Here is a 26,900-nt window from a genome sequence, read left to right as displayed (position 1 = left end):
GCAGACAGACTGACAGACAAATAGACGAACGGACAAGACTACGAAAGAGATAGAAAACATAGGATGAATAAATGAAAAAGACACAGAGAGAGAGAAAATTCACCATAGGCGTGGTTAGTACAAAAACGAAAAAAAAAGGAAAAGGATGAGAACGAAAATGTTAGTGGAACACGTCGAAATGCACAGGTAGATTCACCCCATTATTCCCTCCTTTATTTATTATAATATTTATATTTTTATTTTATTATTATTATCATCATATTTGTGCGTGCAATGTGTAGTAGTAGTAGTTATCAATCGTACGATCGTAAAACGATTTTACATTCAACGGGATATTGTAAAAGAGTATTGTAACCAAACGCGCTTATGTATGAGCCAATGAAAACGGTAAAATCGTTCTCCCATTAAATTTCGAGCAACGAATACATCGAATACGAGGGGTGGAAGGTGTGGGCGGAGGGTGGAGGGTTGGTCGTTGCTGTGCTATCCTAAAGCTGCATAAAAAAAAAAAAACCAATTGCTGCGATACAAAAAGACAGAAAAACAGAATAAAAGAGAGAGAGGGGAAAAACAAAAGGGTGGTGGGTGGGAGGTGGGGTAAAAATCCGGGTATAAGTGATGCCACGTTCATTCGACGCCATCTTGATTTCCATCGGTATACTATATACTGCTACATAGTTTTAGCTAGCTAGCTAGTTTGTGCTATCCGTACGCTTATATACACACTTCCCATAGCGGGCCGATTATATCCGATGGGATTTTTCATGAATATTCATGCCCGGACTACTATACTCGCGACGGCCGTTTCCGTGACGCGTTATAACCGCCTAGTTATTATCCAGAAATCGCTGGATCGAATCATTCGCCATCACTGTTGGTGTTGGTGGTTGTTGTTGTTGTATCGTTGTTGCTGCTAGTGGTTGATGGTGGTGGTGTTGCTGTTGTTGCTGGACATCGTTTATATACGCGTTCGTTCTAAATGATAATATTTGACTCTTGTCTATATTCAACTAGTATAAGAATAAGGGATGATTATGTTATGGTGGGTTAAGAGAAATTAGGTAAATAAAAAGGAAAGAATATTTTTATGGATTAAATAGTTTGTTCAAGTATTACGTGTGAAATGTTATTGAAATTAACGAAAATATTATAATATATCATAGGATGCGTATGATGGAAATATGCATAAATATGTAGTAGGAATGATTTGAATGATAATAAGTTAATCTAAACGATTTATGTTAAAATATTACAATTAAAATCTACATTAGAAACAACCACCACCCCCCGTTCGATATTATATTTTGATAAATAACTAGATGTATTAAACATTTAAAAAAAGAGGAGGTATTCTATTAACTCGTTGTCAGTGAAATACTTTTAGAAAGAGAGTGATAGAAATATGTATGGAAAAAAATAAATAAATATGGTGATCGTTGAAAGAAGTTGCCGTGATAGAAGAAATGCAAGCAAGCGGTGCCATATTCGATTGACGACGACAACGACAACGACCTGTTTCCATTATAATGTTGCTGAGAATCAACACCAAAGGAAATATTTCTTCGGAGTTGTTGGTGTTACCTAAACGAGACTCTAGTAGTAGTTGTTCTCTCTGTCTTTCTTTATAGATACTCTTTTATCTTTTCATACTTTTTATTTCTTTTTTCTCATACCAAGTAATACCGTGTACCAAGTAAAACCATTTCATTTATCTCTTTCTCTTTCATTCGCATAACTTAAAAAAGTAGTAGAAGACTCACACACATATACACACACACACACTGTTTACTGAAGAAGGAAACTTACGCGTTACGTCAACTTCTTTCTTTTCTTATTTCGTTATTTTTTGATTTTTCTATCTCTCTCTCTCTCTCTTATGCTTAAATTTATCATCTCGTTAACGCGTATGACACGTTTGTTCGTAATCAAATCCTTTCTAAATCGATCATTATTAATTACTTTCTTACCATAGAACTTTTTCTTTTTTTTAAATATTTTCTAACAAAATAATTTAGTCATGTAATAATAATTTAGTTATGTAAAAGAAAAAATTCAACAATGCAATGAATTTAGATTAAAAATAATTTAAACGAAATATAATTGATTAATATAAAATAAAATCAAGAAAAACAATCTCACAAATCAATCTATTATTAATTATTTCAAACTAATATATTCCAACGACAACAATTTTTGTACGAAATCGGTGTGGTGCTGCGATTTCACCGGGGTGGGAGGGAGATATTTTAAATCGTCGACTCGACGGGAAATATCGTTGAGATAACACGAGCCAAGAGTTATATCTGTGGCGAAAAGAAAAGAAAAGAAAAGAAAATAAAAGAAGGAAGGGTAGGATGGTCAAAAAAGTTTCGTGAAACGCCGTAAAAAGGTTCCTCTTGTGGCACGAAGAAGAGTAAGAGAGAGTGAGAGAAGGGTGAAGGGGGAAGCAAGGGTGGGGTCGAGGGAGGAGGTAGGTAGGGAGAGAAGGGCGGAGCGGATATAGAACGATAAATATCGTCTCGGTATGGAAGTTTTTATTGCGTTGAGAGTGCGAACTGCTCCCTTCTATGTGTGTCTGGTCATTTTTCGCACCACCTCTAACCATACTTCTTTTTCTTTCTGTCACTGTCTCCTCCAACCCCCCTCTACTCCCTCCCCCTTTCACCCCGGTTCTCTTCTTTTCGCACTCTTAGCTGTCTACGTGGTTCTTTTCTTTCTTTTTCCTTCTTTTTTTTTCTCTTAAAAGGAAGGAAAAAAGGGGCAATGAACTCTCATCTCCTCATCGTAAATCGTTGACCCACTGTGTTTGTGAGCTTCTTCTTCTTCCAACCGTTCGGACACCATATCACCATCACCACCACCACCATGCACACATCGGTCGGTCACAATGGTCTCTCACAGTTTCCATAATATAATCAAACGAATTTCAACTATGTTTCTATATTATACGAGCTTAACGCGTTACCAAGAATTATAGAAAACACAACAGCAACCGTGGGTCGCGATTAAATTTTCATGAGTTCAAGCAAGAGTGAGAGACGTTTAAATAAAATGTAGAAAGGTAGTAATTAATTTGTAATAGGAGGAGGAAGGAAACAAATGGTTGTTAGTGTTGTTGTTGTACTACAGGGATTTTATTTAATTAGGATCGTTAGATTTCCATATAATTGTTTGATAAATCAATCAATGATGATTATTGTTAGAAAAATTTTGCTTTAGTATATTTATTTTTTTTTTTGTTAGGGGTGTAGGAGGTGTGTCTGTTGTTTGAGATTATTTTCTTAGAATTAGTTAATTAATCAAACGTGTTGGCTAGCTCATGGATTAACATATTTTATGTTTTTATTAGTTGTTTAATAAGCAATGAAACGAGAAAAAGAAAGATAAAGTTGAGAGAACAGTTTTCAGCAGCTGTTATTTCCTACTGCTGCTTTCCGTTGCCGTTGTATTGGTGCACAAGTTGCAAGTTGCAGTGTTGCGCGATGAATATTTATATATCTTTATATTTTCCTATAATATACCCTGTTTACTTGTTTTTTTTATTCTCGTTAACCAAGCTATAATGTAGCAGTAGATCCAATTACAAGCTGCACATCGCGCTGGGCTCCGATTAATTGCACGACGACGTTGCAGCTGCCATTCCGTTTTCTTTTCCTCGTTTGGCGGTGGTGTTCCTGTTACTACTGGTATCTTTAAAATTCTGGTGCATCGCAACAGTGCATCTGTAATTTTTTGTCGGTTCATATGAAATTCAGTAAATCAACGATTACCTTCTAACAGTTTTAAACCATTCGATTCGAAACTATAATAAAATCATCTTTGTCTTCGAATACAACGAGTCGAACGATCGATTTTAAATTTGAGATTATAATTCGTGCTTACGCATACAATTGATTAGAATTTTCAAAAAAGAGAATCCGTACTTTATCGTATTGTCGAGAAACAGGAGGTTTACAGGAGGAAAGGGAGGAAAGAATAAAAAATTAATAAGTAAATTCTATTTATAAATTAATAACGTAATATTTGTAAGATTCTAGTATCTTTTCTCATTTTCAAATGAAAGTTTGGTGAAAATTGTAGCCAGGCATTATGGAGACACGATAAATCGGTAAGGGAATAGTAGATGGTAGCAGAACCATGGTGGAGGGCTTAAAGCTTAAATTAATGCCCATAATTCAATGGGAATCGAGGCCATCGAAGAGAGAGAGAGAGAGATAGAAGCAGCAGCAGCAGTAGCAGCAGCAGTAGTTGTAGTTGTAGTAATAGTAGTAGTAGTAGTAGTTGAGAACGGAGCTTGGCAAAACAGTCTCGCGTTATCAGCGTATGCCGTGAAGGTGGCGGAGCAGTACCGGCAAGTTCCACTCGATATATCGATCGTATGCTTCGTCGACCAACTTCATCCGCCGTAAGCACGTAGGAAATGTATTTACGTATGTGTGAGTACTACGTTTATATATGTATATGTGCACGCAAAGCTTTCGTGCGAGCATCCTGACTTGTACCTTTCGAATTTCCTCCCTTAGCGATGAATTCGAGCGAGCACCACACACGTGAGAGGGGTGTTAATGACTTTTCTATCGGGTATGGGAATCTTTCGTGACGACTACATAACATAACTGGATTTTCTTTTTCCTTTTCTCTTTTTTTTCGTACCTTTCCTCTTCCACTTACCCCCTTACATTTTTAAATAGCGTGCGTGGTTGGTTGGTTGGTTGGTTGGTTGGTTGATTTTGTATGAAACACATGTTATTCCACGTCAGCTTTGTACGTCGTACGTTATTTCACGGCAACTCATGAAAATATAAATGTATGTATGGTATATGTGTATATTCACGAAGAGAGAGAGAGAAAGAGAGTGTAATTGAGAATAGTTAACATCGGTAATTACGTCGTGAGACATTTATTAGAATGATTGTGAACATGGTAATATTGGGGATAGGATAAGTAAATACTTAGAGATAAGATTTGAAATGTATTATATTGGATATAATGTAGTTATATTTCGTTAGATATCAACGTTCAAGGAATAGATGGTAGAGATGTTAAAGTTGGTTTATTTCTTACTTATTTACTTACTCTTTTAATGCAATATCCATAGATCACAGCTGACGTATAAGACAACAACCTACACCGAGAATTCGTGTTAGGTCGCGAAAGTATCACCGATCCTTAGTTTTATAAGAGATATAAAACGTTTACTCTTTTCTCTAAGATAATAAGATAAGATAAAACCAAAGAGAAGATTGTTCAAATGTATTTGATATTATACACAGAGAGATACTTTGAAAGTAAGTATATATATATTAGTTGATTAAATTTGTATATGTATGTGTAATAAAGAGAGAGAGAGAAGAAAGGCCACATCTATCGTAGTTTGGTGGTATTCATCTAGGACGAATCATAGTCTTTGTCTTTGTCGTTAGTTCATTGGTTTCCTCCTGCGATCAAATGGTCGCTAATGAAGAGCTAATTACGCGCGAGTAGCTAGCAACCTAGCAAACTAGCTAGCTAGCTTTGAGCTTTATCGCATATAAGGCGAGTCTTGACGCTACTGAGGTATAACTTGGTCTTCCTATAAGGAGTAAAAATAGAAGAAAGACAGAGAGAGAGATAGAGAGAGAGAGAGAGAGAGAGAGAAAGAGAGAAAGAGAGAAAGGAAGAGAACCCCATAACACCACTAGCAACAGCAGCAACAGCCAGAGCGGACCTTGCACTTAATTAAGACGTCTCTCGCAATTAGGTACTTTTACGATCGACGTTAAACTCGATCATTCTACGCACGCACGAATCAAGTATCTTTCTCTGTTACCATCAGCAGCGATTACCCACTACTACCATCACCATCACCACCATCACCACCGATCGTTACGACTTTCCATTTTCAGACAATTCAGTATAAATACTACACTGATCTTTTCTTTTCTCTTTTTCTCTCTCTTTCTCTCTCTCTCTCTCTCGTAACAGAATTTATCTTTTAATTATTCTTTATGATTCTATTCTGATTTGTTTACGATATATACGTAGGATAGATAACGTAATATTTATTTTAAGGTTGAAATTTGTGAATCCGTTGTGTTACAGCGAGAATGTCGAGCAGCGGGGTTACGAGCGGTCCAGTCAGTCAAGTTTGTCGGCCGCACTTTCACAGCACGGTACTACATCCGTGGTTATCCGGTAGCGGGGCGGATACCTCTAAAACGCCATGGGGTTTTCCAACGACAACGGCATCAACCGGTGGTACAGTAAGCGACGACAAACCACAGAGTCCATTGGGTTCCTCTTTACCACCCACAACGGGTAGTTTATCGAGTCACGGGGCAGGCGGCGGTACACACCATCTGTTTTCTTTTCCCCCTACGCCGCCCAAGGATGCAACGCCGGATAGTATAACAGCGAGTACGACATCTAGTTCTAATAACAACGCGACGAACAACAGCGGGAGCGGGAGCAACAACAATAACAACGGTAGCGGGGCGAACTCTTTGGGAGGATTGGGTGGTGGCGGTAGCAGCGAGTACCAAGCAGCCGTCGCCCATGCAGCAGTCATGGGCGCGTTTATGCATCATCAGGATGCGCTGGGAGCAGGCGGGGCGGGTAGTTGCGACGTTAAACCTACGGTTATGTTGGGCCATCATCACGGAGCACCTTCGCCGCCTCATCAACAGCACGGAGGGAACGCGGGCAACAACGGTGGTAGCAGTAACAACACGGCGGCCAGTTCGGGACAGGTGAAACAACGCGAAGGTAATAACCAATCGGGAAGCGGTCAACAACAAGCGAATGGCTCTCAACAGCAACAACAGCAGCAACAGCAACAGCAAGCGGCGCAGCAGCAGCAGCAGCAGCAACAGCAGCAACAGGACGCGTATCAGAATAACAACGGGGCCAGTTCGCCCTGCGGAAGGGACAGCTATGCCGCCGCCGCTGCGGCCGCTGCGGCCGCTGCGGTCGCCGCAGCCGCCGTCTCCAACAGTCACCACGTGGCAGCAGCAGCGGCATCGGCCTCGGCGGCTCAATATGACCCGGCGACGAGTGCCTACAACATGTACCAACATTTGCAGTACCCCAACGCTGCCCACCACCATCACCATCATCATCATCATCATTTGAATGGTGGTGGGGGTGCTGGGGGAGGCGGCGGCTCCGGCGGCACGGCCACGTCCTCCTCCTCGTCGTCCTCCGCGTCGTCCCACAATCCGCACAACAACAACAACAATAACAACAACAGCAACAACAACAACAACAACGGGAACTCCGGGAACTCCGGGACGACGGTCGGCGCTCTTTTCGCCGCGGCGGCGCATCACGGCGCCGGAAACGCCAATTCGGGTGTCCCCGGTGTCGTGAGCCCTGCCGATTCGAAGCTACTTTCGGCTCACGCGAGCAACGCGCATCCCAACAATCCGGGCTCGCCCGGCGCGCATCAGCACCATCAGCAAAAGCCCAGGAACAAGTCGAGAACGTCCGCCGGTAAGCGGCACGCCTTGCCCGCGCGCATTTTCTTTTCAGTTTTTCTTTTTCGTTTTTTCTTGAAATCTTTTCTCACTTTTTACGTTTTCACTTCTTTTCTTTAACTTTCCGTTTTCTTCCGCTTTTAGTTTTTTTCTATTTTTAACATTAATTGTAATACTTTTGCGTTCATATGGTTTGACTTGCTTTTCTGGTTGCGGTCATTTTAACACTTAATTACATTTTCAGCATATTTATTTTATTTTTAATTTTTTTTTTTACCGATACGTAAACCATATCATTTTCCTTCTATTACTTTCTTTCAGTTATTTTCTAATTCTCTTTTCCTTTTTTTTATTAACGTCAAGTACCGGCAATAACGCCGGAAGAGGGAGGGAGAGACGCAGTGATATACACACGACACACACACACACACACCAGTTTTGTATTTTGTCCGTAATTCACCGATCTGTATTTTTTTGGGTTTTTGTTTGTTTTTTCTTTTTGAGTGGCCTACACCATGCGAACAAGCGTTTTATCGTCGATAGTGCACCACCCACGAATAATACCACTGATTTTTTGACGTGTCACACGTGTTACACAAACACAGACACACACACAAATTAACATTACTCTCATCTATTATTTTGATATTTGCAAAGGAAAGAAAAGAAAAAAGAAAAGAAAGATAAGAGAGAGAGAACAAAAACACAGAAGAAGAAAAAAATTATCCCGTGAGCAAAGCGCACAGATAGAGTTTTTTTTTTATATTCTTTTTTTCGATGTGGTGTGGCTATCGCTAATTAATTCTATATATACATACATATTTTTTTCTTAACGTTTTTTTTTCTATTTTTTTTTCTATATAATATAAATATATTTTTCTTTTTTCCGTCACATATTCTAAATTGTTTTTTGTCACAGCAAATCTCCCCCTCTCGCAAAAGAGAGTCCTCGTCGTCGTCGTCGTCGTCGTCGTCGTCGTCGTGGTTCATCGTTCGTATCCACGTGAACTCTCAAACGGCAAACCTTTTCGTAATTTTTTTTTCCGGTTATATCTATTTTCCATATGACTACGATAAAAAAAGGGAAAAGAAAAAAATAACACGCACACGACCACACAACCGACCATCATAATGAACGATGATGACGTGAACCGGCAAACCGAAAAAAAAGAAAAAAACAAAAAATAAAACAAATTTCCAAACAGACATTTGACGCGTATTTAATTCAATATTGCATTATACATAACAACAAATAAAAAGTTGGATTCGTCGAAGACCGGCGTACTCTTACACGAACACCACCCACCCCCCGTTTTGGATAATCAATTATTTCGATGGAAAAAATTTAAAAAAAAAATAAAAAAAACGAAATAAAAATGTGTCGGTGAAATGGTTGAGAATAGAAAGAGAGAGAATGATAATAAAAGGAGAAAGAAGAACAACCGGAGAGGGGTGGAGTGGAGTGGAGGGAGTGGAGTGGGGGGTGAGGGGAGTGTAATGAGAATGAGACGGCTGAAAAATGCCGGATACGCTGATTGCGGTAATAGCCGGTCTCTACCAACGACGGCGTGGTAAAAATCCTAATTCCAGGAACAATGGTTCGACTTCGCGCCGTTGGAAGCCCGCTAATTAAATCGACTTACGACACATGCACACACACGATTCTCGAGTTTTGCTATTCTCTATCGCAAAGCCTTCGAAAGTACGTTCCCTCCTCTCTAACTCTTCTACCGTAGTCTTTGCTAAGAAAAGAACAAGACAAAAAATACAGAAATTGTAGTTGAAGAAGAAGAAGAAGAAGAAGAAAGATACAGATTGGTAGTATTATATGTGTGTATGTGTGTGTGTGTTTGTTTGTGTATACCAACTCGATCTTGGAAAAACTTGAAATCAAGTAAAGGGAAAGATGAAACGAAACACTAGTCTAATAAACGTCACTGGTGAATTAATTGGAAAGATCGCGATGCTTGATTTTTATCTAATCTTTGTTGACACGCGACCAATGAAGACCAGATTTATCAATTTTAATATTTCTCTTTCTTATTTCTTTTTCTTTTCTTTTCTTTTTTTTCCTTTTTTTTTTATTAAATAAATTATCGAAAATTATTATGAGATAATTACGGGGGTTTGTATTATTTTGGAATTTATAAGAACAATGAATGATTCGGTGTTTGTGAATAATATGAATAATATCTTTGTGTTGATACATTTGGATTAAATTTGTATCTATTTAATCGGAAACGTTATTTTTATTAATATTATTTAGATATTTAATTTCTATAATTTTTTAATTATTTTTTCGAAAGAAAAAGAAAAAGGGGAAAAAAAATAAAAGAAGAAAGTATTATCGTTCGATTAGATTTAAATAAATTGTTCTTATAACGTAACAAATGAGTAGGAGGAGTAGGAGGAGGAGAAGGAGGAAGAGTAAGTAAAGTGGGTGGGTGGGTTGGTGGTGGTTTTGTATATTTGGTACCGCAAGAGAGAAATTGGTCATTCGTTGATGAGAAAAGGAGGGGATATAATCGTAGCTCGTTATCACCCTCGAATCTGTTCCCGACAGTAAAACCGAGGAATCGAATTAAGCGAGCTATGGGTGCATCATATAAGGCTTGCTATGCCTCGCGGTCCTTCCAATTAGTTTCCGAATCGAACTTACCCAGTCCGCAGGGCAATTAGGGACGCGTTAAAGCCGGTTATGACGTTAGTTCTTCAAATTAAATCGAACAGAAAGATTAAAACGAAACAAACAAAAAAACAAAAGAAAAGAAAAGAAAAGAACAACAAGACAAATAAGAAAGAAAAATACGATGAAAAAGATTATGATGATTATGATGATGATGATGATGAAGATCTTTTATATTTGGTGTGTGATTATTCTCAGATGAAATCACGAAATTGATGATTGTAACATAATCGACGAAACATCTTCTCTACGAGTGCTGACCGCTTATTGGATTAATGCAACAACAACAACATTCAAGATTTACCATAATCTCGAGATTAGCTGAAATTCGAAGGAGTCACCGACCGTTCGTTCGTCTTTTTATACACACTATTCCAATACTTCACTTCATTGTCCTAATTTCCTTTATAGAACTAAACAATTATTCTAAACGTATCATAAGAGGGACGGGGAGGAAAACACGCTGTTGCACGACCCTAACTATATATATGTATATATATATATATATGATGCATATATATATGTATATATATATTTTGTTCCTTTCTCTCTAATTTCTAATTCTCTATCTATCTAGTACATCTAATTTTCTCTATAATGTTCGATTAAACGAAAATAAATATATATTTATATCGATCTTTCGATATAAATCTATATAATAGTAATAATAATAATTTTTAGTATTAGTAGTAATAATAATAATAATAATAATTATAATAATAAGAATAATTTGCAAATTGTCCGAGCTTGAAAGGAAAAAAAAAGAAAAGAAAAAAAATATAACAAGACTTTGCTTTTGCTCTGATAAATCGCTTAATGTGAAATGCGTGTTTTTTTTATTTTTTTTTTTTTTGCAAATTACTGCATGAACCATCATTTTTTTCTTCTTTCATTTGACCTTGCATAAATTCTTTTCACGACTAAAATAAATAAATAATTAAATAAATAAATAAATAAATTACTGAAAAGAACAGAAAAAATAAAAAAAAAGAAAAAATGTGTATATTTTTATATAATAATTAATATTCAAGAATTTATGCAAGCGTCAATGTGTAACGCTTATTCGATCAATAATTATCGTTCGATCGAATTTCAAATGGTTTTGTTTTTGAATCGATCGATGATTTATGATCACCTTTTTTCTGTCTCTATATGTGTTTATATATATATGTATATATATATATATATATATGCATATATATATATATTTATGTGTGTGTAATTTAGTCTGTAATATACTTAATCGATTTATCGTAAGAACATTTTTTATTGATGAACCACAAGGATGCATATGAAAAAACGAAATACTAATTCGATTTTTGTTTTTTTTTTCTGTCTCTTTTTTGTCCCCCGGGACGAAATCGAACGTCGTGTGCGTGTTCGCGTTGTATGCGTTCACACATACACGTAATATAGAGGGTCGTGAGTGCGTTAATTGCGGTGCAACTTCGACACCTTTGTGGAGACGAGACGGTACCGGACATTACCTCTGCAATGCTTGTGGTCTTTACTACAAAATGAACGGACAGAATCGACCACTAATCAAACCTAAACGCCGCCTTGTAAGTACCTAAGCTAATTTATCTTCTAACCAATAATTTTCAATTCGTTAGTTTTCGATAATCAATTGTTAATCTTAAGATACTAAACGAAACTAAAGACCAAGTTATGATATATTATTAAAGTACAATTTTCCAATTTCCAAAGTACGATTGAATGAATTTTATTCAAAGAAAAAAATTAATTTTAATCTAAAATTCTATATAAAATGAAACTATATGATTTGAAACTAAACGTAAATACAAAAATTTGATAGCTTTGCATAAGAATTTAATTTACAATTTAACAATATCCCTTGTTTAATAGTAATAATTAATAAAACAAAATATTATATTATATATTTACAGAATAAATATCTTACAACTACTTCTAATCATAACTTGGTCTAATATTCGATATATACATATTATATATATATTCGAATATAAAAAATAGTAAATTAAAACATTATTACAATATATATTATCACATTAATCAAGGTATACGATATATATATCTAAACATTTTGAAAAATCGTGGCAAGAACGGATTGGACGATCAAATTTATTAAAGGGTTCATTCGAATTCTTGTTACGTTCTACGAATATGTGTGATAGAACAAAGCATATTATAATATCATTATTCATAGACGTTGCATATATATATATATATATATATATACACACACATATATATATATATACATATATACAAATACTAGTTCGCAGTTTAACTGATCACCGATGCGTTTCATAAGCACGACAAGACCATTCTACACCCGTCGAACGTACCCATATTCGTAAACCGGAGTCCTTGAAAAACCTTTCCTTCGTGCACTCCGCACTCGGGACATACTTAATTAACGTTAACGTTGGACAACAAACTTGAGTTTCTCTCCTTCTACTAGTCTCCCTTGTCCCCCTTTACTTCTTCCCACCCCCTTTTTGCTGTTTCTCACTCACTTCGTTCCCTCCCCCCTTCTCCTCCCTATTCCTTCTTCTTCTTCTCCTTCACCTTCTTCACCTCTTTTTCTCTTTCTCTGTTTAGTCGTATGCCGATGATGTAGTCATCAGAATGCAAGATAAGACAAGGCCAAGTTAATTTCCTGTACACAACGATTATAATAACGTCTCGTCCTTTTTTTTTTGTAATTTTTTTTTTTTTTTTATATATATATATACGTGTTTCTATCTTTGTCTTTTTTTGCGAACGATTGTTATAAGTATATCTCGTTAGTATTTTTTATTTTTTTTGAGAATTAATACAATCGGTCGGTGGTATCTTCTTTACCCCCCTCTCCCCTCTCCATTTGTTTTGTGGTCATTAAATTAACGAAGCAATTAGCCAAAGGAAACATTCGATGTATGTATGTATTCATTTCAATTACACGGTGTTCCTTATTTTCTTGCTGTTTAACGCGAGGGGAGGAATTCTATTTTTACGTTTACACCACCGCACTTTATTTACGTTTGTATTAATTTTAACGTATTTACATAAGCTGTAGGATAGTTAGGGAAGAAAGAGGTGGAGGAGGGGGAGGAGGAAGAGGACAACACTTTTAGTTTTACAAATATATTCTACTTGGGTTGTTAATGAGTTATACATTAATCACTCTTGTGTCAGAATCATGCTGATTTTTGTGTCGGTGATTTCGAAGTAAATGCAAATCGTGTTTGATAATTAATTCTTTTTTTCCTTTCTTTAATAAATTGTTCCAACTTTGCATAATGATTTTTTTATAGAATTTAATAATTTAGTAAATTATAGAATAATATAAATAATCAATCGGTTTGAATATTTGCACGAATTTTTTTACACCCTAGGATTTAAATAATATATATTTTTTTTGTTTATTACATATATATATATATTTTTTTTTTTATACATTTTTTTATTTATTATATATAATAAATTTTTATATAATTATATTTTATTTATATATATATATATAAATAAAATAATTTTTATTTATATATATATATATATAATATACATTATTTTATTTAGTTTATTACATATATATATTTATTAATTATATTCTAATTTTTTTGGTTTTGTTTTTGGTTTTTAAAGATGGATAAATATTTTCGTACAACTTGAAATTTATTTGTCAAATAATTTGATCGAAATATAATTTCACGACGTGTATATAGTTATCGCGATTGAATGATTTTTTTTTTGTTTTGTTTTTTAGTACGAAGGTTTAGCGTATAAAAGGTAAAATGAAATTAGAGTAGGCGTTAGAGAGAAAGGTGGTGGTATTGGATCGATAACGTTAGAAGGTTAAAACGAAGCTCGAGTAGAGGAGAGAAAACCCACCGAAAGGTTTCGTGCCCTATCGACTTCTTACTTACGATTCCCGCGAATTCGATCTATTTTTGGCGATTAGACTGGCACCTAGGTTAAAATGGAATAACGGAAACACGATACCACACTCTACCCAACAGCAGCCCTTACAATCTTCCTCCCTTTTTCTTCTTCATTCTTCTTACTGTGATACGTGGTTTGAAAATATCGTGACTACTATTTCGAGGAGACTCGTCACGAAAGGACAAGCTTCGCAAATTCATTCCTTTCAAACCTCTTATAGTTTTTCACCCATTTTATTCTTTTTTTTCTTCTTATTTTTCCTTTTTTTATTCTTACGTTTCGTTCTAATCGGAATTCTATTCTTTTCTCTTATTTTTTTCTCTTAGATAGTATAAAGAAATTCAATTTTTTATTCAGATCAAATATAATACTACGACAATTCTAACGAAAATAATTTTAAAATTGAAATACATTACCGTTGGAGAAAATATTTTCATTTTAAATTATATCGATGTGAGAAAAATTATTTAGAATATCATCAACTAATTTCTAATAATTAAAAGTAACAAAATTGTATTATATTTTTCACATAATTATGGGGGGGAGGAAAGGGGGTCTTCTGCATCGTCAACAATATCAATTTTTTATTCAGATTAAATATAAAACTACGACAATTCTAACGAAAATGATTTTAAAATTGAAATACATTACCGTTGGAGAAAATATTTTCATTTTAAATTATATCGATGTGAGAAAAATTATTTAGAATATCATCAACTAATTTCTAATAATTAAAAGTAACAAAATCGTTGTATAGATATTCTTCACATAATTATGGGGGAAAGGAAGGGGGTCTTCTACATCGTCAACAATATCAATTTTTTATTCAGATCAAATATAAAACTACGACAATTGTAACGAAAATTATTTTAAAATTGAAATACATTACCGTTGGAGAAAATATTTTCATTTTAAATTATATCGATGAGAGTAAAATTATTTAGAATATCATCAATTAATTTCTAATAATTAAAACTAACAAAATTGTTGTATAGATATTATTCGCATAATTATGGGGGGAAGGAAGGGGGTCTTCTACATCGTCAACAATATCAATTTTTTATTCAGATCAAATATAAAACTACGACAATTCTAACGAAAATGATTTTAAAATTGAAATACATTACCGTTGGAGAAAATATTTTCATTTTAAATTATATCGATGAGAGTAAAATTATTTAGAATATCATCAACTAATTTCTAATAATTAAAAGTAACAAAATTGTTGTATAGATATTATTCGCATAATTATGGGGGGAAGGAAGGGGGTCTTCTACATCGTCAACAATATCAATTTTTTATTCAGATCAAATATAAAACTACGACAATTCTAACGAAAATGATTTTATAATTGAAATACATTACCGTTGGAGAAAATATTTTCATTTTAAATTATATCGATGAGAGAAAAATTATTTAGAATATCATCAACTAATTTCTAATAATTAAAAGTAACAAAATTGTATTATATTTTTCGCATAATTATGGGGGGAAGGAAGGGGTCTTCTACGTCGTCAACAATATCAATTTTTTATTCAGATCAATATAAAACTACGACAATTCTAACGAAAATGATTTTAAGATTGAAATACATTACCGTCGGAGAAAATATTTTCATTTTAAGTTATATCGATGAGAGAAAAATTCTACACGTAAAATTATTTAGAATATCATCATTTAATTTCTAATAATTAAAAGTAACAAAATTGTATATAGATATTATTCGCATAATTATGGGGGGAAAGAAGGGGGTCTTCTACATCGTCAACAATATCAATTTTTTATTCAGATCAAATATAAAACTACGACAATTCTAACGAAAATGATTTTAAAATTGAAATACATTACCGTTGGAGAAAATATTTTCATTTTAAATTATATCGATGAGAGTAAAATTATTTAGAATATCATCAACTAATTTCTAATAATTAAAAGTAACAAAATTGTTGTATAAATATCTTCGCATAATTATGGGGGAAAGGAAGGGGGTCTTCTACATCGTCAACAATATTAAATAGGAATCGTTGGAATAGAGATTTCGCATTCTTCGAATATCGTTGCAGTCATTTCTTTTTGTTTTTTTTTTGTTTTTTTTCTACGAGATAGTAAAAAAAGAAGAAAGAATGATCATTAAATTCACTTATGTTGGATTGATGAGAATGAAAATAAGGCGTTCTCATCCGAGCGATTCCTTTTCCATCTGGCCGAGTCGCATTCTGACGTTTCACTATCGCTTTCAATCCGACTACTAACTCGAAACTTTCTCTTAGAACGAAATAGACTCATCACGCATCTCTTCATCGAAACTCAACAACTTTTATTTCTAATTCGCTTTTGACGATGTGGCTGAAGATGAATTGAAAGCATCTATTTTTTTTTTCTTCTTTTTTCTTTTTTCCCCCTTCTCATCCTCTTTGTTTTTTTCAATGTTTTTTTTCTCCTTTTTTACCTCCTTTCACTTAACAAACCATCTGCATATACGGTAGATAAGTTAGTCGTTAATTAGCAGAGTTAGAATAATTTTAATTACAATAATAATAATAATATTAATAATAAACACGCGATCTGTGTATAAATTCATTTTCGCCTTTTGTGTCTGGAGAAGGAAAAAAAAAAGAAAAAAATATGCCATAAGTTTTTTTTTTTTTGCTCTTTTCTTTTCTTTTTATCGTCTAGTCGCACGCGTATGCTCAGATATTGCGAGCCATTATTAGTATATTTGTTGCGTGTATGTGTGTGTGTGTGCGGCGTATTAAATATTTATTTGCATCGCGAGAATTATCACGCTTAGGGGAAAAGCGTATCGTTTGTGTTGCGTTGTGTTGTGTTGTGTTTTTCTCCGTTCGCGCGTTTCATTTCGCGTTTGGTTTCATTTCGTTTCATTTCGTTTCGTTTCGTTTCGTTTTGTTTGGTTCAGCAAACGCGAGTAGGTTCGTCGAACGATAATTGACGGCGTTTTGGTTTAATTGATGCGTTTACACGCGTCGAAGAGAAATAGGAGGAGAAGAAGAAGAAGCTTGTTGACATTGCTCAATGGAAAATTCAACATGCGTGTGGTTATATGATTGTGTGTGTGCGTGTATGTGTGCGCGTGTGTTTATTTTTATCGAGGGAATTCATTCGATTCGTTTGAGACTTTCCAAGAAATTCCTTTTTTTTGTTTTATTTACCTTCGTTAATTATTCTTCATTTATTTCAAGATTAACGATATAATCAAAGAAATTTAACGCATTTTCGCAAAGAATTTATTCTAAACCTTCGATATTAATTTCATATAATTTTTCACCCTTCTATTCTATATTACGTTATACCCCTTCTTCGTTTACAAAATTGAGATATCATTTTTTCGAGAAAAAATATAATACAATACAGATACGCAACATTAAAATTGCTAATATTTTTCATTAGAACTTTGATTAAATATTTCCAAATAATTTCACCCCGAATGTAATTAAAATTTCAATCGGTTAATGGTATAATTATTATTCAAGATTAAAATATTGAAATTAGAGAATGTCAAGATTCACATGATCGTTTGGTAAAGTTAATAAAATAAATAACTAACCTAAATATTAACATATACAAATAAACCCAAATATTCAAACTTTCACCGACATATTTCGTATGTGATTGACATTTCATCATATGAAAAGAATCTATGTTATATATATTATATTACATAAAACATATTAAAAAAATGTATTAAGTACATGTATAATATATAATATACAACATAGATATGCGATAAAGATTGTATTTCATTTTTAAACGATACTTTTATAGGGAATAAAAATAACGAGACGAAAAAAAAAAGAAAAAGAAAAAAAGAAAAAAGAAATAGGTAGGAGTAGATTATTTTATACGATTGGTATATATAAAATAGACATTCACTAATCCTCCCGCGACAAGGACAAACATTGTGACAGGATGACGAGGAGACACGCCTACCTATCAGTCATTTATCAATACCGATCGCAATAACGGCGGGGTTGGGGGTTGGGGGTGGGGAAAGGGAACCGTTGTACGCGTTAAGGCAATGCGAGCTAATAAAATATGTATCGGTTTAAAGTGGTAGGCGTCCCTTATCGTTTGAGCACGTGCGCGCGACACTTTCGTCGTGCTCTGTAATTTTCTTCGAGGCGATCGACCGAGTCAGCTTTATATCCCTTTATTTCCCTTTTTTCTTTTTTTTTATCCTTCTTCTTCTTCTTCCTCCACCTTTTTATCCTTTTTTGTTTTTTATTCGACCACAGCGCAACGTAGTCCGTGTTCGAACACGGTTACACGAAACTTACGTACGAAATGTAATATTTGACTCAATCATCGAATGAGTCAAATGTTTTTCTATTATCACCAGGTATATATTATAATGGAACGATCATTTTTTTTCTTTTTTTTAAGAGAATTTTTGTCATGACATTTTTATATTTTAAATATAATCGAAAAGCATCTAACTGTAAAGAATGGTCCCTCATATAACGGGTCTTCTTTTTCCAGCAGCAACACTAATACTAGTTGTAGCAATAGTAGTAGTAGTAGTAGGTATACTTTTCGCGCAATATGTTGCATTTTTACGAGAACGTTGGACACGGCATTGCTCGCAGATGCGTGTCCTCTAATGTAAAAAGTAAAAAAAGAAAAAAAGAAAGAGCCCGTAGTTGATACGATCTCGGAAACAAAAGTTGAAGAGGGATGGAGTTGTAGGGGAATATACCAGGTATATATACCTCCTATAGATCCACACACACATACATACACACACACATCTACAAAACATAGCCCACCTTTCGTGTATTTTATATAAAGTCGCGTTAGAAAGAGAAAGAAAAGTATATATAACATACAGATGCGGCAGAATTTTTGTTAAGGTGTGGCGGCGTCCCGAGGACTAAGCACCACGATAGCAAGGGTTGAAATACTCCCCCCCTGTGTCCTACCCCTCCTCTTTTCCTTTCCTTCTCTTCAATCCACAGCCGCCATTTTTGATCGACTCTCGAGATAACTCCGAACAGCTGGGAAATTTTCTTTTTTCTTTCTATCTCTCTCTCTCTCTCTCTCATTTTTTTTTGCTATTCTATTCTCCTGTTTCTGTCTGTCATAAGAAGAAAAAGAGGGGTAGCTTGCTACCCGTTTAAAAAGCAACGAGTTTAGGAATGCGTGTTTAGTTACATATGTGTTTTCTCTTTCTCGGTTTTTATCCTATCCCCCTCCATTTTGTTCACGAAATGGCGAATGATCGTAAGATGGCGTCGTCGTTTTACGGAATATGCGTTGATTTTTAGGTTAAGGATAACTCGCGGAACGTTTCGAAGATTATAAAAGGCAGACATAGAAGAATCTTAGCTTGTTACTACTTACTATTACGTAGTTTTCTTTTATTTTCTTTTCTTTTTCTTTTCCTTTTCGCTATCTTTCGTTTTGTTCTTTCACTTTTCCCTCAGCCAATCTTGTTAACGCTTTGTTTAATCGTCGGTACTCACGTGACTGTATTTAAAGTCTTTAGATCATAACTAATCGTAAATACTTAGTTGCGCGTAATTATTCACGATTAAAAGATTACGATCGTTCCTCGTTAATGCGATAGAAGATAAAGAAAGAAAGAAGAAGAAGAAGAAGCAAAAAAAAAACACAACAACGATCATCAACGAAACAAGTAATAATAATAAGTACCGTACACACAGGGTTAAAACGCATGCCTGCTGTATATACGTAGATTATTTTCGTATGTAAAAAAGAAAATTAAAAAAAGAAAAAATCTTACGCGAGAGAACGTTGAATATTATAATAATTATCATACGATATGACGGAAATATTAAAAACGAAACGAAAAAAAGTAAGATGTGAGAAAAACGTTGAGTGAAAGATTATTTATCATAGAGATAAGATGAAAATCATTAATCTTAATGTACCTTCGGATTCGTGTTGATAAAGCAATATTTGTTTAATCGTAGACAAATAGAAAAAAAAAAAGATACCTATAGAAAATGAAGAAGAAGAATTTGGAAGTGAAATGAAATAAAATCAAATAAAATCAAATAAAATAAATTAAATTAATTACGATTAATCTTAATGTACCTTCGGATTCGTGTTGTTAAAGCAAAGAATATTTTTTAATCGTAGACAAACGGAACAAAAAAAATATAGAAAAGCAAGAAGAAGAAGAAGAAGAATTTAGAAATAAAATAAAATGAAATAAAAGAAAAGAAAAAAAAATACTTTCGTGAGGGATTATCAGATGATGATCGAGTTAGGATCAACGCGCATCTGTTGGATCGGATCATCGATCTATTTCTCTAACATAAGAGGTTGAGAAGAGAAGAGTTAGATCCTTAAAGGATCGCGCTGGGCCAAGGGCTTACTTTTTTTTCGAAGTTGTTTTGTTTCTCTGGTTGGTTCGCATCTCGTGGAGCTGCACGTACGCAGAAGGAAGGAAGAAGGTAATGCTCGGAGAAGTTGCTCGTTAACGGCTGTCCTACACGCTCTCCTGCCTCCCTTTTCTTTTCTCCTCTCCGTCCTTTCGATCCTTATCGTTAGGACCGTGCCTTGCCCTGCCGTGCCGTGCCACCACACTCTCCTCCACACCATACCACACTCCATACCCATACCAATATCATACTATGCAACTACTACCACCACCATCAGCACACAGTTCGCGTTCTATTACGAGTTACGGTTCTAAGCCCGTTCTTGGACATTCCATACGATGAAAGCTTGCTTCTTCTTTCTCTTGTTCAGATCAAAATTATTTAATACGAGAGATAGATTTTATTTATTTTTTATACTTTATATTTTGTATATATTTGTCATTTTTTGAACATATTTCGTACGATGTAAGCTTGCTTCTCTCTCTCTTGTTCAGATCAAAATTATTTAATATGAGTTAGATTTTATTTATTTATATTTTTTATATTATATAGTAATAAGAATATATATATATAATTAAATTCACGGGTTTTAAATTAATATAAATATACATTTTTCTTATTCAATATTCGCAATTATTCGTTAAGTAGAAATTAATTTCACACATTTTGTTTTTTATTAATACATTCTCGATCTTCCAATGATCGATTAAATAAAAATGTTAAACGACAAGGAAAAAAAGAAAGAAAAAATAAAAACCGGGAGATGATTTATCTTACTCGTTAGAAGTAATGATAGGAAAAAATATATTCGAGTCATGTTTGCACTTTTCTTATTCCTTACATCATTTGTATCTATCCTAACGATCAATTTTTTTTTCCTAATGTTACAAATCAAACATAATAACCAATTATATATATACATATATATATATGTATCGCGTGCGACATTTTTAATTTGTTTTATAATTTGTTTTATAATTTGTTACAAAACACGATTATACCTTTTCTCGATCGGACGAGATACGTTAAAGATTTCTCGAAAGAGATCCATAGATTTACGAGATTCGATTAAATTCGATTGGTTGGCATGTGCCACGCGTTTTACAAGGCCCCCATCTTATCGCGTTAAAGTTTTCGCCTGGTTACTCGACAAACGTCTTTTTCTCTTCCTTCATTCCTTCTCTCTCTCTCTCTCGCTCTCTCCTTTTTATTATATTTCTTTTTTATTCCATTTATACGGGGACCGAAAAGAAGAAGAAGAAGAAGAAGAAGAAAAAAGAAAAGAAAAGGCGTAACTTTACGTACATTCGTACGACTCGAGGAAAGCGGGAATCGTCGTCGTCGTCGTCGTCGTCGTTCTCGAAACTACACACAAACACACATACACACATACACAAATACACACGCACACTCGACCATTTGGCGGAGAAAAGGGTCGGAAATTTATAACGCGCGTCCTCGAGGGACGTGGCCTGAAATATTCAACGCGCGCCGCGAGAAGCAGCAAGAGAGAGAAAGAGAAAGAGAAAGAGAAAGAGAGACAAATGTTAAAAACAAAAAAAAAAGTACACGGGGAAATAAAATAAAATTTCAGAAAAAAAAAATAAAAAATAAAAAAACTAAAAAATCACCGAAAAGAGAGAAAGAGAAAAAAAGGAGAACGATTTCGTCGAGATCGTCGTCGTCGTCGTCGTCGTCGGTATAATTCTACTTATAAGAGGACCATCTTTTTTCGGTGTCTTTCCTCCCTCCCTTACCTTCCCTTCCCTTCCCTTCCTCTGGACAACCACCAACCCCAGTTCTCCTCCTTTTACTTCTTTCCTCTCTTTAAACTCTCGCGACTCTCGTTTCGTCGGACTTTACGAGCCCTCTCTCTTCGTAAGCTAGAAGCAAGAGCAGCGACATTCTCGAGATGTTACCAGTCGAAAAGTCGAGCCTTTTATTTATAAAAAAATATAAAATAATAAAATATAAAAAATAAGAAAAATGAGAGAAAAAAGAGAGAGAGAGAGAGAGAATCGTCTCGTTGTTCGCGTGAGGGTCAAAGAGTCGCGCTCGGTTAGTATTGAACTTCTCTCTCTCTCTCTCTCTTTCTCTCTTTCTCTTTCTCTTTCTCTCACTTTTACGATTTTATCTTAAGAGTTTCTTCTCCGATCCAGCAAACTCCCGAAGTGGTGTACCTACTATGAGAAGAAGTAGCAACAAACACATACGAGATATTTGTTACGTACGTGTAGAAATATAAAGAGAGAAAGAGAGAGAGAGAGAGAGTTAGGTGGAAAAGAGAGGCGGCGAAAAGAAAGATGAGGTGGGTGGATAGGTGGGGGTAAAGACCGCAAGGTTATCCTTACCGATGATCTTTCCGACGGAAAACGAATAGTCTTAGGTTTTATTCCGAAGGGCATTGTGTTTTCTTTCGTACGACACTCTCTCTCTCTCTCTCTCTCGCATTCCCCCCTCCTCCCCCTTGTACTCATCCTCCTCCTCATCGTTCGCTTAGATTCTTCTTTCCGTAATATTTTTTCTTCGAAAAATTTTTGCCATGTAATAAAAATAATTTTCGATGAATTTTTGAAACCTTCTCCAAGAAAAATCAGACAGACCGTCATTTTCGATACTCGCAAAATTTTGTTAAAATAACGAGGAGATGGTTGTTCAAGGATTCAAAAAGAAAGAAAAAAAAATAAACATAATTTTTCATTTACACACGCGTGAGAGAGCCTTTTCTTTCAATCGGTGTAATTTTATACGAAAGAACGTTTTTTTTTTTTCTTCTTTTTTTCCATATAAAATCATAAATACGTATCTTACGATTCGATTGGAATGTCCAATCGTTTAAATTTATAGTACAACCATAATTTTGTCTCTTAAGGATAATAAACACGTATAACACATACATATATATATTAATAGTATATGGGGAGATCCTTCTCCTCTCTCTGGTGTAGAATATGTTTGAAAAGTCGCGATAATATGCTATCAATCATATAATCGTAGTAAACCGATACGTCTATTTAATTATTTAAATGGCGGTAATAAACGTAGATGCAATCAGCAATCTAGTCGAGTTTAATCGCGCATGCTATACGTCTAATTCGATGAGGCTTACGTTAAAAGGTGTACGTCTATTTTACGCTCCATTAGTAATAACAGCCGGTATCTTTGATGACTGATATTTTTTTCCTTTTTCCTTTTTTTTTTTTTCTTTGTATATCTTTTACTTTTTCAATCATTCATTTTCATTTCGTTTCATATCATTTATCTCCGATTTTCATATAACGAATCGTTTAAAACGCTTCAAAAAAAACACACTCGAGAGGGATAAATAAAATGAAAAAAAAAACATTTATGGTTGTTGGTGGGATGGAATGCATAGGGGTGGGGGGAATTTATTTGTTTCTTCCTTATTTAGTAATAAAAAGTGGAAAAAAAATTGAGAACAAAAATAGAGAGAGAGAGACGGATGATTGTAACGGTGTTGCGATGGTGTTAGTGGTCTATGAAAAACCGGCATTCGGTAGAAGGTGGTTGGGGGCAGAATACGGTGACTGAATTATGTACCAGATGCAAATACAGAGAGTATTGTTGTCCGTTTGCCGCCGTCGTGATCCATCCATCCGTCTTTCAGCTTCCTTGAAAATTCTCCTCATGAGATAGCAGATTTGCATCCCTTCGCACGTTGAATACGACGCCGGCTGCGTCAAGATCGACACTTTGCTTTTTTTCTTCTTCTTCTTTTTCTTTTTCTTTTTTTCTCTTATCTTTATTTTTTCTTTTTTCTTTTTGGTTTGTTTTGTTGTTCCTCTCCTTTTTTCGTATGCATATATTCAATTGCGTTCTTCTTGTTATTTCATCATTTTTTCGATCTTTGTAATATGGAGCAAAAGAGATGTGGTTGTGTGTTGTAGTTGGTAGTAGTTGTTATGTGGTGAGATGGTGAGATGGTGAATGGTGAATGGTGGTTGTGGTGGTGGTGGGAAAAGAGGAGGAGAAGGTGGAGTTAGAGAAGGAGAGACGACGAACCAATTAGATGGGCGGTGCACACATCCGAACAAGAAGAAGAAGAAGAAGAAGCGGTGCAACCGAAATAAATTCTAAAGATTTGAGAGAGGCTTAAGAGAGAGAGAAAGAGAGAGACTAACGAATCATCGTAACTCATTAACTTGTAAATTGCTTCCGAGTGTGTGTCCCATATAACGTTGTAACCAAAGTGCGCACATTTTATTATACAACTCTTTCTGTTTATATTCCATACGCAAATATATTTCTTAAATTCTCTTTTTTTTTTTCCTCTCATGCGGTGGTAAAAAATATTATTTTAAACAAAATCAGCTCGTTACACTCGGCGAAGAGTAAATTTTAAACTAAAATAAAAAAAGAGAAGAGAATCGCAGAATTTGTATCGAGTAAAAGTTTCGTTGGGATAAATATAAAATAAAAAAAATGTGTACAAATGTGTGGATTCATCGTGAGGACACGATGCAATAATAATAAAAGCATATAAAATACGTCGAGATTTATTTTCTTACGTTTAGATCGTATGCAAATGTGAAACGACGACGAATCAAAGTAACACACAGTTTTATCAACTTCTTTTGGTATTCAATATTCAACAATCTTAATCCGAATTATAAATTAAACAGTTAAAAAAAAAAGAAAAAGAAAGTTACAAAATTATAATATCAATTAAACTGCATAATAATTTAAGCAACGATCAAGGACAACAAAAACACAACAGCGTTCCCATTAAAGAAAATAATTAAGAATCGATTTTGACAAAATTATTTTACAACGGAGATCAAATGTGCATACAACTCACATATCTCTAATTATAATAATAATTATTATAAATTTATAATATAAATATAGGAGTTTAATTATTATTAACCAAGTTTGATAATTCGAGTCCGGTATTTTTGAACGATCTTTTATTTTCTTCTTCTTCTTCTTCATCTTCTTCTTCTTCTTCTTGTTACATTCTCTCATTTTCTCTTTCTATCTTGTCAGCTACTTAAGATTCGGTATGCCGCGAGTGGTCGACCAAGTTTCTCAGAGCACGAACGAAGCCACGAATCGATCGATCATCTTTCGAGAGGCAGCAGCAGCAGCAACAACAGCAGCAAAGAGAAAACGATTGTCTCCTCGTTTGAAATCCGCGGCCTCTTCGAATATGCGTCTCTTCCTGTCCTTTTCTAACATGTACATGCATACACACACACACACGTACACATATATATATATACGCAAATACAAAGATATTTATGCATGTACAGGTAAAAAGGTATATGCGTTGTTTTTTAGCTCATCGATCGTTCGATCGATCGATTATACCTCCTGGATGGATGGGTTTCTATATTAGATACGAAAAATGTTTTCTCTTTCAAATATTTCTATTCGGAAATATTTACACATCGTTTATATAATTATTTATTAAGATCATTTCTCTCGACAAAAAATTGCATATCAAATAATACTTTGTCATCGTGATTGTTAGCTTGCTATTATTTATTCAGGTTTTAATATTTTATTATTAATATTTATAACTTATATATGTATACGTAATCATGATCCAACTCATTCTTTAGGATATTTATTTAATCATTTTTTTTTTATAAAATATATAAATAATTCTTATTAGTAATGCATGTTATATAGTATCATTATCATTATTTAATCTTAATTAATATTATGTCAAACTTGAGACGGAACCATAATATCCAATCTACCTTTTATTAGATTGATTAATCATTTATTTTACAAATGATTATAATTATCGAGCAATCGTAAGAAAACACAACGATGTGGGGTAGAAGGAGACCCATCGCTGGTGAAAATCACGAAAATCGTGAACCTAAGTTTTCCCCCTAATCCTTTTTCCCATACTCGGGAAGAGTCAACGGGGGTTTGTTCTCCATTCATTCCCCTCAGAGGGAAGTTCCTGGGAAGAGCTTTATAGGGGTTGGTAGGGTAGAACGGAATAACACCAACCAAGGGAGGATTCCTTCTTCTTCTTCGGGGTCCCTTTAGGGCAGCTGTGCTGCGAACTCTATCATTGGTCACGATCTCGATGTATCCCGGTGGAGCTTAGGAGGAAACTTACCCCCACTATGTTTTACCCTTACGATAGCTCGAGGACCAATCCTATCCTATCTCTCCCTTCTAAAAGGGGGAAGAAAGTGAACGAGACACCCTTCCGAATATTCTCTGTGGGATATCAATCGATCCTGGATAAAGTTAGAATCAAAAATGAAAGCTTAACGTAACATTTGTTCGCGTTACAATTTTTATCAATCATTTTTTTTTTCTTTTAATGTAAAACCTTTATAAAATGATCGATCGTATAAGATTATATATAACAGCTTTTTTAAATATTCATTTAAATTAAAAGAAATAAAGAAAATACTTTGAGATGAGAACAAGAATTAACCCTTTGACTGATATAGGACGCATATATGCGTTTATCGATACGAATATAGAATTGTTTTG

General features: G+C 34.6%; 1 protein-coding gene across 4 annotated transcripts in view; it reads left to right on the top strand.

The window, feature by feature from the left end:
- Nucleotides 1-26,900, top strand: part of LOC122525339 (GATA-binding factor C-like) — a 74,246-nt gene that overhangs the window by 7,776 nt on the left and 39,570 nt on the right. For 3 of the 4 annotated variants that reach the window (XM_043648063.1, XM_043648065.1, XM_043648062.1), the window contains exons 2-3: nt 6,082-6,744; nt 11,557-11,702. In XM_043648063.1, coding sequence (XP_043503998.1) covers nt 6,082-6,744; nt 11,557-11,702 — 809 coding nt within the window. Of the gene's footprint in view, nt 1-5,690; nt 5,741-6,081; nt 6,745-11,556; nt 11,703-26,900 lie in introns of those variants that run through there. The other variant, XM_043648066.1, reaches the window with a different exon arrangement.

Source organism: Polistes fuscatus, unplaced genomic scaffold, assembly GCF_010416935.1.
Source record: "Polistes fuscatus isolate 324 unplaced genomic scaffold, CU_Pfus_HIC Scaffold9, whole genome shotgun sequence".
Classification (NCBI taxonomy): domain Eukaryota; kingdom Metazoa; phylum Arthropoda; class Insecta; order Hymenoptera; family Vespidae; genus Polistes; species Polistes fuscatus.
This window is presented reverse-complemented; position numbering and strand designations above follow the sequence as displayed.